Genomic DNA, 14,635 nt, shown 5'->3' on the forward strand with positions numbered 1-14,635 from the left:
ACTTAGTGTAATAATGCCCAGCATTTAATCAATAAATATTATTAACCAGATCAACTTCTGAAATGTTTTATTAGACTTGTAAACAGTGTAAGATCACATTTATTGATAAATAAATTAGATAAACTTGTGTCTACCATGCATGTCATACTAGTAGTATAATATATAGTAACTAGTTTATAATCTGGTAAAAAAAAAGAGTAATAAACGATATAAGTGATGTTTTAACTCTTTTCTATCATGCACATATAGGAGGTCTACTACCTCTAGTTTATTATCTAGGGCCTTGTCATAAAAACTTAACATAAGATATTTTCAGGATACAACCAGTTCCATCATCTTAACCAGCCATGTATTGAAGAAGCAGGACTGATTATTGGGGTGGACATCTGATTCTGCAAGGTGAAACTACACCGAAGAAATGCTATTTTTGAGAGAGTCCTCTTTTTTTTTTTTAATCTTGTATTTCAAAGATGCTATTTCATTGGCTAAGACCTCAAATTTGTACTAGGATTATAAGTTCTAGCCAAGGAAAAGGCTGAATCCTTAAAATATTTACATGTAAGTTTTCATGATTAAGGTCCCTGGTAAAGAAAGAATCTAAGATAATGTGCCGTATTAAGATGGAATTTAAATAATAACGACTAACAAAGACTAAAACTGGCCATATTCCTAATTGCTGATTAGGGTTAATCTATGTTTAAAATTATTTTTTTACCCCTTGAAAGTAAAACCCTGTTCAGCATTCAAAAATATGGACTTTAATATATTGTCAAAACATTAAATCAAAAACTCTGGGAGAGATTTCAGAGTCTATCCATCAAGTTGTACTAACAGCCAAATCCTAATGCCTCCTGTCGGTGAGTAATTAAAGGTCATATCATTGATGGACAGTTTCTGGCATCAGTTAGCTTCTTCGGTTCGTTTGATAAAAATTTCTCACCACCCTACAATCTATTTATTTACATAACAAAAAATGTACATTAAATAATTAGTCAATATTATAAATATACAAACACAACTTAATAAATCAACAAAATCTCTCACCAACATACATTGAAATCATATACAGGCTAATGAGGTCTTCTACAATTTGATACGATAAAACACACATTTTGTGACTTAGTTTATTTTAATCAACAGATATACATCTCAACACTTGGACTGCTCTTTCCTAAAATCTTCTAAAATCAATTTTATCTCTAAGTCTAAGTTTGAAAGTAAGCTAAATCACTATGTGAACCCACGATGAATTTTAAATTGACTAAACCTTGGTGTTTTGGGTAAAAATAAAATTGTTGATTTCACAATTTTCATTTATTTTATGGGATGAAAAATTTTGGAATAATTTCCAGGGGTATTGGTGATTCTTTTCGTCAACAGGTGAAAAAGAAATCTCCCCTAAATTTCCATACATCAATTTTAGCACTGCCACAAAACAAACAGGTACATATAGTATAGCTATTGTCCATTAGGCTCTATGATAACTTTTACAAAATAAGATTGAGTAGCGCTACAATGTGAGCCTATTAGGGGCCTACATTATTACAACCTTGACTTTGGATTGTCTTATATTATGGATTGACTTTCCAACAAAAAGTAAACAAAATATAAATATGTTTACACATATAAAACATAAAATGCAGCATTCTAACGGGCTGGATCTCCTGGATTTATAATAAACGAATGCATCAAATAGGAGTCATTTTTAGAAGCAGATAGAAATAATTACAGTATTTAAATTCTAAAAGAATAATATTCTGACACAATCACAAAGAGTTCAACGTCAAGATTGAAAAGTATGTCATCAACTAAGTGAAAAGACCCAGTATATTTTTTTAATATGGCCTTAGTTATTAAGATGAAATTTATTGAAACATTAATTACAGTCAAATAACAGTCATTATTAGAAGCAGATAATTAACAATATGTCAAATATCTAAATCCTAAAAGAATAATACTCAGATAAAGAGTTAAACATCGTTCAAGTACAGCATCAACTTGTCTTACAATACGAAGTGATAATAGAGGCGAAATGTTCCGAAAATAACAAATTTGTCCAAACCAATTTTTAAAAAATTGTATATGACAAGCTACAAATCGCTCGGTGTTTGAATTACACACATCACCAGTATGAAAACTTCACTAATATATATACAATACTCTCCTCTTTAACATGTAATATTTATAAAATGAAAAGAAATCTTTATTTACAAAATATGACATACATGTAGATAATTTAGAAACGTCTATATCTTTACCTACGTAAGTATATAAGATGTGGTTAACAATAAACTAATTATAGAAATCATTAACAAAAACTTACTATCTTTTTCAAAGGATTAATGTGCGATCTTTTCTTTCTAGAGAATAAAATACATTATATCAATTCTAAACTTTTAATCATATTCAAAATTCTTAAATAACATTTAGCCTAACAGTACTCCTACTGGAACCTACATACATGTAGATAATTTAGAAACGTCTATATCTTTACCTACGTAAGTATATAAGATGTGGTTAACAATAAACTAATTATAGAAATCATTAACAAAAACTTACTATCTTTTTCAAAGGATTAATGTGCGATCTTTTCTTTCTAGAGAATAAAATACATTATATCAATTCTAAACTTTTAATCATATTCAAAATTCTTAAATAACATTTAGCCTAACAGTACTCCTACTGGAACCTGTGAAAGTCATTGATATTTTTATTCTTTATTCCAAGAGCAAAGCAAAACATGGTATCTGCCATACACGCAAAAAATTTGATAATTGGATACAAAGATATCTAGGGTCATAATAAGAATTTTGTGATGTTAGTTTCTGTCCATAATGTAGTAAGACAAATCGCTGTCCAAATTTAGAACTTGTTATCAGAGTGTTGTATTGCCTTTAAACTCTTCACAGTGCAGTACAGATATTCAACTATTAGATTCATAAATCGTATGACAAAAATATAATATGAATGATTTTTAATAAATATTATCGATACACAGGCTTAACACATTTAAGAAATCAATGAAATGCAAAATAACAAAACATTTAACATACCCTGTTGCATACATCTTCAAATTTGATGGCAAAATGAAAAGATATAGGTTTCTGAAGCACAGGTTCACCATCTGCTAAGTCTATTTATTATATGCTAACAAGATTTCTTACAAAGGGGCGTAACTCTGGAAGTTATCAAAATTCATTGAACGAATAGAATTTTTCTCTTCAACAGGATATACAACCAATAGAAATTTCAGAAAGGTAAATAATTGTAAATTATCAAGTGCTAACCAGATTACATAGTGGGTATAACTCTGGAAGTTATTGAAATTCATTGCAAATAAATAGTGGTCTTAATCTCAGTAGAAAAGACAACTAATAACAATTTCATAAAGATAGGTAAATAATTGTAGCTTATAACATATAACAAAGGGGCATAAATCTGGTGGTGATGACAGAAAAAAATGTGGGAAATCAACTAGCTTTTTAATTTCAATGAGACAGAAAACCACAAAAGATATATAGATTATTGTTGTCTCTATTGTAATAACAAGAAATATGAACGATGCACAAGCAGACAGACAGTGATTACTGCAATCTGACAGAAGCTAATAATAAATAATATCAAATAGTTCCTCCAATAAGCCGAGATTCCAGTTTGAATAACTGCTCATAAGCGCATGAAATGAAATTTTTTAGAATTTTCTACTGGATTCTGTCCCATAGTTAGCTTCTTTAAGTTTTATTTTATGGTATTACGAGCAAAATGAAACAAGTTTGATGAAGACACTTAGTATGAAGGGAATGCATAATATCTTGTTTTATAGCATTAGATTTTGATCAAAATCAATTAACATGCACTTATATTTTTTTAAAATTATATCTGAAGTTTGATCCATATTTCTGCCTTGAAATCGTAAACAAATCGTAAATTAAATATGTTTGTGAATATCAATCAACAATTGTAAGAAGATTCCTTAATACTGTAAATATTTCTGATGACTGTGTTCCTTAACCGGACTATACTTCTAATTGCGTATTTTGCTAAGAATACTCTTAGAGGCCTATTTATCTCTTTCAGGCAAAGATGTTATTGATATTTTATTTCCCAAATTTTCAGTTAGAATATGGGACTTTTTATGTATAAAGCAGATAAAATATGATAGAGAAAGGACAACATAGAATTTTATTAAAGGACATGTAATACATATATAACACAGTTAATTTATCTAGTAATTAGTAATTCATTTTACTTGGTATCATCATTTGTATGTGTATTAAAGAAGCTACATCTCTAATATTTGGGACCTAGAAATTGACACATATGGGTCGCAACGCATATAATAACGTAATATGAATGTATATAAACTGATTTACATTCAATCGTTTACTTTTTTTTACTCTAATTTCAAATCAGTTCTTTTCGGCGAATTACGCTAGAAGTCTCAATCGGATAGCAATCTCTAGCACCTAGTTATTCCCGTCTACACTGATAGTATTTATTGCGTATGCTCTCCAGATAAAAAAATGGATCACCCTTTGACATCACTTGTGGAATACGTCTAGCCTCGTTCTTCGAGTCCCTTGTTACAAATGAGACAGAAACACATTATGGTACACGATTTGTGTACCAATAGTAAAATTTTTATTTGTCTTAAATATTGGATATCAGAAACCCATCTTTTCCTGGTAAGATCACAACATCAATGTTGATTTAAATTGACAAATAATTTGTGTTTTCCATGTCGAAGACTTTGGATGATACTGAGTTAGAGACATAGCTACTTTAAAATAAAGTGCGGGGAATATATCTGTATGTTATACAGCTATTTTATTAACCATAAAATATTTAAAGGCTTGATGCGTCATTTGCATTTTCGCAAAAAAATATCAAATTTCTTACGAATTAATACACACTAAATATGTACTCAAGATTGGTTTTTTAACATTTAATTAGGAAAAAAAAAAATCCAAAAAACAATGGTAGATAATCTCCTGGGTTGGATTCAATTGGATTTAAACTAGGCCTATCATGTTTCTCTGCATCTTCTTATGCTCAAGCAGCATAGATCGATGGAGTTTCAATTTATCATAACTTTGTAAATACTGAATGGAAATGAACCATTTTTGAACTGATATTCCTATTAGAGATAAAACTTTCACCATATTGTAGTTTACAAGGGATTCCTATAGTGCTAAATGATGCATCAGGTCTTTAATTCAGCTTTACATACTTAAATAATGGGAACAATCATTAAAATTAACATAAATCTCCCTCTGCGTTCAGTGTTTTCTTCACTCGTAATAACATGGTTGTAAACCATTGATCTAAACGCGATATACTATCATAATCTTTTAGTGCATCCGTAAACTGATCAACTTCTTCTTCTTTACAAGCTGCTAGTAATGTCTGAAATTAGAATTATTATTGAAAGGTACTGTGTCCAATGTTTTAAATTGTGTCCCAGTGTCCAATGTTTTAAATTGGTGTCCAATGTTTTAAATTGGTGTTGTGTCCAATGTTTTAAATTGTGTCCAATTTTTAAATAGTGTCCAATGTTTTATATAGTGTCCAATGTTTTATATAGTGTCCAATGTTTTAATTGGGGTCAAATGTTTTATTTTGTGTCCAATGTTTTATATTGTGTCCAATGTTTTATATTGTGTCCAATGTTTTATAATATGTCAAATTTTATCAATTCTAACCATAAAAGGATCTTTTATATGCACCAGCAGAACAAAATCAAATGGCATTTATGTCTTCCTTTTCTACACTAACCAGTCTAATGAAGACATGCATACACTATATAGAGTGCTATCAGGAACATTTTGCCCCGACAGTGGTACTATGGTCTACTCTTATTTTGATCCTTTAACTGTCAGGGGATTTTTAACATGTTGGCAATGGTATACACAGGACCTAAATTTTTTGTCTCATCAGTACAACTAGAAGCTTTTTGTTGCAAGGGTACCAGGCTTGAAAATCATGAGCAACTTTCTTGATCAAACCCAGTAGCACCTGGTTAGTGAGACCATGTCTTAATCACTGTGCCAACTTGACTCCCCTAGCTGAACAACAACAAATGGGGTTTAACATCCATACAGGACAATTTGGGCCCCAGACAACTCTTCCCAAAACAATTCGTACCATGTCAACTCATCCCCTGGGATTATTCATACCCTGTCAATTTGTCCCCAGATAATTCATATCCAGACAATTTATCTCCTAGGACAATTCGTCCCAGGACAATTTGGCCCTGAGAACAATTCTTCCCCTATATCTATTTCTCCCCTAGGACTATTCGGCCCTGGACAATTTGGCCACGAGGACACTTCGTCCACTATGTCTATTCGTCCCCTAGGTCTATTCATCCCAAGATTGTTAACATCCTACTTAGGAACATGCCGGACATTTCATAGGTGTGCACAATTATTTCTCCAACACTTCTAGCTTTTAGAAATTTTGAACTAAATAACAATTATGTTTTATTTCACTAGAGTTATTTACAACTCAAAGAAGATGTGCTATCTACCTTAACTAATTTACACTCCCTTGAATCTGCGAAAGCTGGAAACATTTCTTCATATTTGGGTATCGCTAACTCAGCGTTAACAAGATCCACACACATGTGACATACCGATGCTCGGAAAAAATAATCTTTAGCGCTATATTTCAATAAGGAATTTTCCATAGCTGATATAGCAACCTAAAAATAAATACATCATTACCTGTAGCATTATATTGACAGTCATTTTAGAATAAAAATAAACACAAAAGGTTTCACAGTGACATTATTCAACAATATGGATTACCTTCAGTTCAATATAATTCAAACGAGATGATATTTGTGTCACTTTTGTTGGGTTGGTCACCCCATTAACATTTAAAGACATGCACGTTCTAAAACAAAATAGTACCAATGACCCTGATTAGACAGTCAATCATATGTCTCGATAATCATCAAAGCTTTTCAAAAGGTTTTGGGAGATTTTCTATATCACATATAAATCACTCATAGACATAGCAGCTTGATTTCTATACACAAGATACTGTTTATTGCTGATTGACGTTTTTATCAAGCCCAATTCAATTACTGTTTATTACTAATCAACTTTTCAACGAGGCTTCTCTAGTCTTTAACATTGCTCAGTAATAAATAGTAATTGTATTCCATAGAAATGTGACCTGTGTATTTCCAGGTCAATTGGTCAGGTCTAAATGTTAAGGCCAACTGCAAATTTTGTCAAGGTCGTGAGATGAAAATAGGATAAGGGCAAGTGATTGTTGACGAGATCGTAGGTTAGGATTAGCGCTAGCCCTGTTTACATCTTGTGACCTTTGACGACCAAATCTGCAGTTGACCTTAATATTTAGCCCTAACCCGTTCAATTACTATATATCATTGAAACAGCTTACATATTTGATACTGGTAAAATGATTCATTTCTTTGAAAAAAACTACATCATGGCCACCTACCTGTTCGTATATTTCTATGGCTTTTTCATAATTTTCTAACTGAGCTGAAAACTGTGCAACCTTTAGTAAACATTTATTTGCAGAACTGAAAGATAAATATTTAAAATATACTGGATTAATTTACATCTACACATGAATATAATCTTTAATAATTTTGTCATTTTAGAAGGATAAACAATGTGCATCATTATTTTAAAATATTGCATATACTACTGTAAGATTTAACAATTAGTGGCTGAGAAAGTTCAGTGTGATTTTCTAGTGAGGTTTTCCTTCCCCTTGTGAGTGGTGCAGGACAGAGGTCCTTGCAATGGAAAATGTATAGTCATTCGGATGGGACAAAAAACCGATGTCCTGTATACACATTGGCGTGCAAGTTTAAAGACCTTTTGGCAGTTTGAATTCGATATATAAGAGGAGGCTGTAGCGCCACTGTCTGAGCAAAATTTTACTCATAACACACTGTATGGCATATGCCCGTCTTCGCTTGCCCAATGAGAGGAGAACAGTAGGACGTTAAACCCCATTTCATTTGAACAAATAGTATAATTAAAGATTGATTAATTACAACAATTATTGCTGCTTGTATAGACTTAAACCTACCTATTAGATTCTTCACCTTTATAATAATCACCAGCTTTTTCATAATTAGCAATAGCCTAGAAAAACAAACATACAAGTAATATATAAATAATAAATACTGCTATATCAATCATCAAATATAACCATATCTTAAACAGGCATTATGTAAGAGCGAAATCTGCGTATTGTAGATCTTTATTTTGGCTTCAAATGTTACATAGATTATTATTTAAACATTTATTAACATGACAAGCCTATAATCAACTCTCTAGAACATCGGGTAGCAGAGATTTAAATGTATTTGAATGTCCACGAGATTGAAAATTTAATGATAAAATGGATAATCAAAACGGTAGATTATTCTTTAAGATTCCACTTGCCGAGGGATATTTTATGTACATTACCACTTTGGTACACAGTTTTTCTCGATGCACAAAAGATATTTTGATTGTGAGCCCAGTGTCTCTACGACACAACCACCATACTCACCCTCAGAAAATCGGGAATGATGGATGCTAGCCTCTGACATACACAAACTGAATAATATTTACCTTTTCCATATCAGCTAATTCTGTTTCATATATTTCTGCTATTGTTATATGATGTTTAGCAGCTATAGTAAATCTTCCCTACAACATATAAATAATTTTCATTTATACATCATATCATCATGTTATAACAAGTTTAAGGGTTACAGAGAGTGATTGACAGTCATTGTAAACAAATGCCCTATAAAGTATCATGTGCCTTGTAATTGTTATAATAATTTTAATACAAGTTTGTAGGTGATATTAATGTAATGATTTATAGCTAGTAACCTTACCATATCTGTATATATTTCTATAGCTTTGTGGAGACAGTTTACAGCTTCTGTAATACAAATATATTCAATACATTAAACAGCTTGATTAATACAAATATATTCAATACATTAAACAGCTCACAGCTTCTGTAATACAAATTTTATCAATTATTATTAAACAGTTCACAGCATCTGTAATACAACCATATTCAATATATTAAATTTAAGGTCGAACAATGCCTGGGATATATATACTCATCATAAATGAATCCTATGATTGAGATTTTAGACATAGTTGATGACTATCTCTGTTTATTCAATAGGATTACACTTTCAAGATACTAATGACTAGCATGGAATCCTTCATAGCTCCACAATAAACTTGTTCTACTCCCTCAATTAGCATTTGATTTACCCAGTATAGGTAAAATGAAAATGGTGTTTTATTTTCATGTACTAACCAGACCAGACTAATGAAGACAGGACATATGCCATTCAGTGTGCTTTGAGGGGAAATCTTCCAAATTAAGTGTACTCATTTATTTTCCAACTGAAAACCTAGATGTGTTTCCTTGCTAAGTCCCTGACAAGGGGGAAACCAAGCTGGAAAATCCCAAAGAACTGTCTCTGTCACCACTGGGATCAAACCCAGGACCTGCTGTAAATCAAGTCAGTGCAATACTCATCAAGCAACTATGGCTTCCATAGATTTTAGACATACATATTAATACAAATGAAGAATACAATATATGTATTTGAAAAAACAACACTTACCATTTGGATCACCTTTTCTGTAGCAATTTCCAGCATCTACAAAATGTGTAGCTGCTTCATGACGACTAGATAATTGTAATTGCAGTTTACCGGCATTCATAAACGCTTCCCCAGCCGCTGTAACATTTTAATCAATTATAAAATATAATTCTAAGATTTACTACTAACTTAATTTTTTAGCAATATAAGTTTAAAGATACATTATGTAAGATTCAGATAAAATGCTAGCCATTCTTACTATAACAATTTGAAAATAGATAATGTAAAATGAATAATTTGAAAATTTCATTCAAATTACTCTATTGCGAGTGAAGATATTAGCCTTTGAAGGTTTGGCAATATGTGTACATTAATTGCAACCACCGTACTGGTTGTTCAAAGCAAAGTCTCGCTCCTCCATTTTTAGACTAAATCAAAATATGGCTGAACCTTTCTAATCTGTTTAATATCAGAGATATCCAATGACATCGAGAGTTGATTATGGTCTTGTTATGTTAATAAATGTCTAATTAATAGCATATAACATTTTGGGCCTAAAGAAAGACCTGCAATAGACAGATTTAGCTCTTGCATAATGTATGTTTAATTAACTTTCAATATAATGACTTTCATTTTACCCTGCCATCTTGAAGAGGCATCATCACTCTCATCGAGAAAATATATCTAATTAACTTTAATACTATCCCACATCCAATAATTTTGAAAAATCAAAGCACTAACGTGTACTTCTGAACCTGATTATAACAAGCTATCTATATGTTCAACCAACCTGCCCATTTTTTTGCCATTTTGAAGGCGTTGGCAGCTTTAACATATAATTCAGCAGCATCTTCTACTTTAGATGAACCACTGAAAAAATATAATAATAAAATCATGAGGTCCCCCACATCATCAAAGAATGCTGAAATGTGAAATTCAGTGAAGAAAAATACCACTTCTCAGTCAAGTGACAGCGAAGCCACATATTATACATTCTATTTATTTAGATTAAAGTAAGTTTATAATAATATACATGTATGTTAATACAAGGTAGCGAAGACAACATTTCAATAATTCGCTTGCGCGTAGGGGCCTTATAGTGATGCGGGCATGCTTACATCGTCTGCAGAGCAGAGGATGTTAAATTCTGCAAAATATTCAATTCATCATTTCTTTGTAAATACTAAGGATGTAAGTAACAGTTCAAAAATTATTGAACCGGTTAACTGGTCGTTAAAAACCCAACCGCAACCGGCTGACCAATCAAAATTTTCTTTCAAAATATTTGTTGCATCACAATAAGACTTGATAACATATTTTTAAATTATAAGTATTACAGCTTTTAAGTTAACAGTCAGTACAAATTCCATTTATTCATTCATTGTTTCTTGGTGTTTCATTTCTCCATCTTGCATGGTACTTTGACATGTCACTATAGACCAGTTGAAATCAGGTTGATTTTTAAATAAAAACAGCTTCATTAATACTTCATAAAATTAGTTATGAAATCAGTATTTGAAAGCATACCTTTGGATTTTTAAATACAAAGTAAGTTTGATTATTCAACATCAGCTAATTCCAAAGAATTTACTACACGTTTCTATCACATGACATGCTGAATCGTATGGTACCAGTGACCCTTATGTCAACTTTGACCCCATTGACACAGCATCGCAGGCTCAGCACGCTGGAGCGATACTATAAACAATTTTACTATCCTGTCTATTTTAATATTATTTCATCACATCATACTTGTTTCATTTTGAGACTTTGTTTATGGAGTGATGAGGTTAATAATGTAAAACAATTAATTTGTCAATCAGTTGAGACTATTTAATGCTTGGCTGCAGTGCTTATAACGTATACAAATGTCAAAACTTCAAGCAGGAATTTAAAGACCTTAACTTCCTGTGACTTATTACATATGACAAGTGCTTTTTGAAATATTTATGTGGTCCTAGAGAAAGAAAACAATGTTGTGGCTATCATTCCTTGGTTTGAAGGTCAGGAATCATATGACAACGAGTACCGATTTAAGACTATTAATCTTTTGAACCGGTTCAACAGTGCAACCGAGTGACCGTTAACATCCTTAGCAAATACTGAACAGCATTGAACCATTTTTGGACAGATCTTTTCTTTAGACTTTTAGAGTTTCAACTTTGATAAAATGGTATAAGGATAAGTGTCTTTAATAGGTTAATCATTTGCCTTGTGTAAGCTTATTAAAAGTTATTCATTGAATAATTATCACTGTCAGTGTCATGACTATTTATCATATGGACAATATTGCTGAGTATTACATAGATCTTGGTCGACATCATTGACTTACTTTTCAATCAATATATATATATGGTACAACAGTATCCTGATGGACTTTATAACTGATCTACATTGACTTACAAATCTAAATTTTGATTTATTTACAATTTACCAACCCAAGTAATGATGCAAAGAAGCCCTTAGATGATTTCTGTTTGGACTCTGCTTCTTGGACAAGCTTTATTCCTCTCTCTTCGTTATCAGCCATCGTGGATATCAATGTAAGTAAACGAATAATAAATATATGACAATATTTCTAAGTCTAGCATATGATGTGTATTTTTATGACATGATCAACATTAATATTTTCATGATAAATCGTCACTTCCTCTCCTCCCCACTGCCTTCAGCGCCACCTGAAATGTTAATTCTTAAATAGAGTTGCTTCCCTTAGATCAAGCCAACGATTTACTTCCCAATAAAACTTATTCACGGTGAATAAAGCAGGATTTAAATTATTTTTCTTTAATTATTTGATTGAAACAACATTTATCAAATTAGCTATTCAACATTTTTAAAAGATAATATTTAAAGGGAACGTGTTCTCAGATGTAGGTAGCTCAGTAGCTGAGGTAGGCCGTTTCTGGTTTAAAAAAGTCACCTTAGTTTCTGATTGTAGGAAAATGACAGATTAAGAATAACTTGACTGTATTGGCCTTGAGTAGGCTATAATACCCCCCCCCCCCCCCACGCCGAAAAAAAATACCCAGAACAATAAGTTTAAAGGGACTGTTCCGATATAAGTCTTTGTACGTATTGAAAGTAAGAGCCAAATATAGACGATCCAGGGGCGGATCCAGAGTGGGGGGTAATGATAGTCGCCCCCCCCCCCCCGCCCCCCTCTGCTCAGCTACATAAAAAATTTTTGTAAATCAAAACTTTTTATGAGAAATGTTTCTCTACCGTGTGCTTTATCCTTTATCGTCAGATGTGGGACAGGATGGGCACTCAAAGCGCGATATAATGATATAGACATTATGTGATATCACAATTGATGCTTTGCATCCAAGAAATTGAATCACAATGTCATTGTATTAATTCATAATAAAAATTGACGTCAAACGAGATGTTGAATTCCTCTGTTTAAAAAGCTCAATGTGTGTGTATATACGCCATAATGACGATAGAGGCAATGCGTGTGTGTGTGTGTGGGGGGGGGGGGGGATACATTGTCTCAGGAACCTGGCAAACCCCCTCCTGCAAAAATTCCTGGATCCGCCCCTGGGATCAATGGTGTATATACCTTCTCTGAAAATTTCAATTCAAAATATTGAGTCGTTTGTACGTGAAACGAAAACTTTTTAAGATTTTGGATCAAATTTTTCTTTGGGTGACCTGATAAACTATTACCTTTCCTTAAAAGGTCAAAATAGTGTGTGATGCATGTTTTTTTACTTGATAACGAACGGTAAATTTCACCTACACGCTATTTCAAATTTGTATAAAATAAAAGTCTGGTTTTAAATACATGTTTGTAATCCAAAGATCTTGATTCCTTTCGATATTTGTGCATATCGGATCGTAACTTCCTGAATTGTGTTTTTAGCTTGTGGTCCCTCTAGTCTAGAGGTCACAATTATTATCCGATTAAAAAAACGTGTGAATATATCACCGTTACACCGTAATGATAGTCGAGTTCGAAATGGCCGCCCCTGGTATAACGCAAATGGTGTCAATATGTGGTATATCAAGGTTGTAGGTAGACCCTCTAGAGGCCACAATTTTTTCCGATTTTGATGCAACCTTAAATTTGTGCTTATATCACAAAGATCTTGGCCCCTTTCGATATTCGCGTATATCGGATCGTAACTTCCTGAATTATGGCACATGATCGTATGAAAAATCGCGTTTTAAGTTTGTGGTCTCTCTAGAGTTAACAATTTTTATCCAATTTAAAAAAAAAACAAAAAAAAAAACCTTTGAATATATCACCGTTACACGGTTGATTTCGAATTTTGTGAAAATCGGACCAAAACTGCCGGACAAAATGGCCGCCCCACGTACGCAAGCAGTGTAAAAACATGGTATATCAAGGTGAGTGGACCGTCTAGAGGTCAGAATTTTGATCCGATTTTGATGAAACTACCCAAATATCTTGGTTATTTTCGGTATTCGTGCATACATCGGATCGTAACTTTCTGAATTATGACCCCTGATTGTACGAAAAACCGCTTCGTTTTTTGAGCTTGTTCTCTGTCTATCTCTAGCAAAATGTGGGCATATCTTGCATGGCAACCGCTTGTTTAATTTTGTACAGTTATAATGGGCACATACAAGCTTCGTCTACACTAGGCTTGAAAAAGCCGGCTTTTTAAAAACCCGGTTTTTTCAAAACCCGGCTTTTTCAAGTGTAGCGTCTACACTGACTGAACGGAAAAAGACGATGAACACCGACCTTCGTTATTTGTGGAACTTCCGGTTTATTTATTACGCCATCGGCTTCAGTCAATTTTGCAGAGATAATGACATCCGGGTACTTGATAAATCCCGGATTTACCGTCTACACACATAAAATTGCCGGTTTTTTGAAAAAGCCGGCTTTTTGATTTTGAAAAATCCCTCAATAATTGCCGGATTTTAAAAAGCCGGCTTTTACGATTGAGAAATTGAAAAAGCCGGCTTTTAGGAAAAAACCGGGATTTAAAAGGCTAGTGTAGACGGTGAATGCTGCTAGTGTAGACGTTGCTATAGTGTATATGGACA

The 14,635-nt window shown here is 32.6% G+C and overlaps 1 protein-coding gene across 1 annotated transcript; it reads right to left on the bottom strand.

Moving 5' to 3' along the window:
• Positions 1 to 52: 52 nt before the first annotated feature.
• LOC126821093 (alpha-soluble NSF attachment protein) lies at positions 53 to 12,282 on the bottom strand. Its single transcript, XM_050549411.2, has 9 exons — positions 12,049 to 12,282; positions 10,401 to 10,480; positions 9,632 to 9,748; positions 8,879 to 8,925; positions 8,607 to 8,684; positions 8,077 to 8,132; positions 7,474 to 7,558; positions 6,530 to 6,703; positions 53 to 5,406 (listed from the first exon to the last, which is right to left on the bottom strand). The coding sequence occupies exons 1-9, from the start codon at positions 12,138 to 12,140 to the stop codon at positions 5,257 to 5,259; spliced, it is 879 nt and encodes a 292-aa protein (XP_050405368.1). The 5' UTR covers positions 12,141 to 12,282; the 3' UTR covers positions 53 to 5,256.
• Positions 12,283 to 14,635: the final 2,353 nt, after the last annotated feature.

This window comes from Patella vulgata, chromosome 5 (genome assembly GCF_932274485.2).
Source record: "Patella vulgata chromosome 5, xgPatVulg1.2, whole genome shotgun sequence".
In the NCBI taxonomy this organism is placed as follows: Eukaryota; Metazoa; Mollusca; class Gastropoda; family Patellidae; genus Patella; species Patella vulgata.

Bases quoted from the DNA above. Each gene is read 5' to 3' on its own strand.
- LOC126821093 (XM_050549411.2), bottom strand. From the start codon at position 12,140: ATGGCTGATAACGAAGAGAGAGGAATAAAGCTTGTCCAAGAAGCAGAG. The intron at 8,926-9,631 runs GTAAGTGTTGTT...TTTGTATTACAG, and splicing joins CAGAAAAGGTGATCCAAATG to AAGCTGTAAACTGTCTCCAC. The intron at 8,685-8,878 runs GTAAGGTTACTA...TATATGTTGTAG, and splicing joins TAGAAATATATACAGATATG to GGAAGATTTACTATAGCTGC.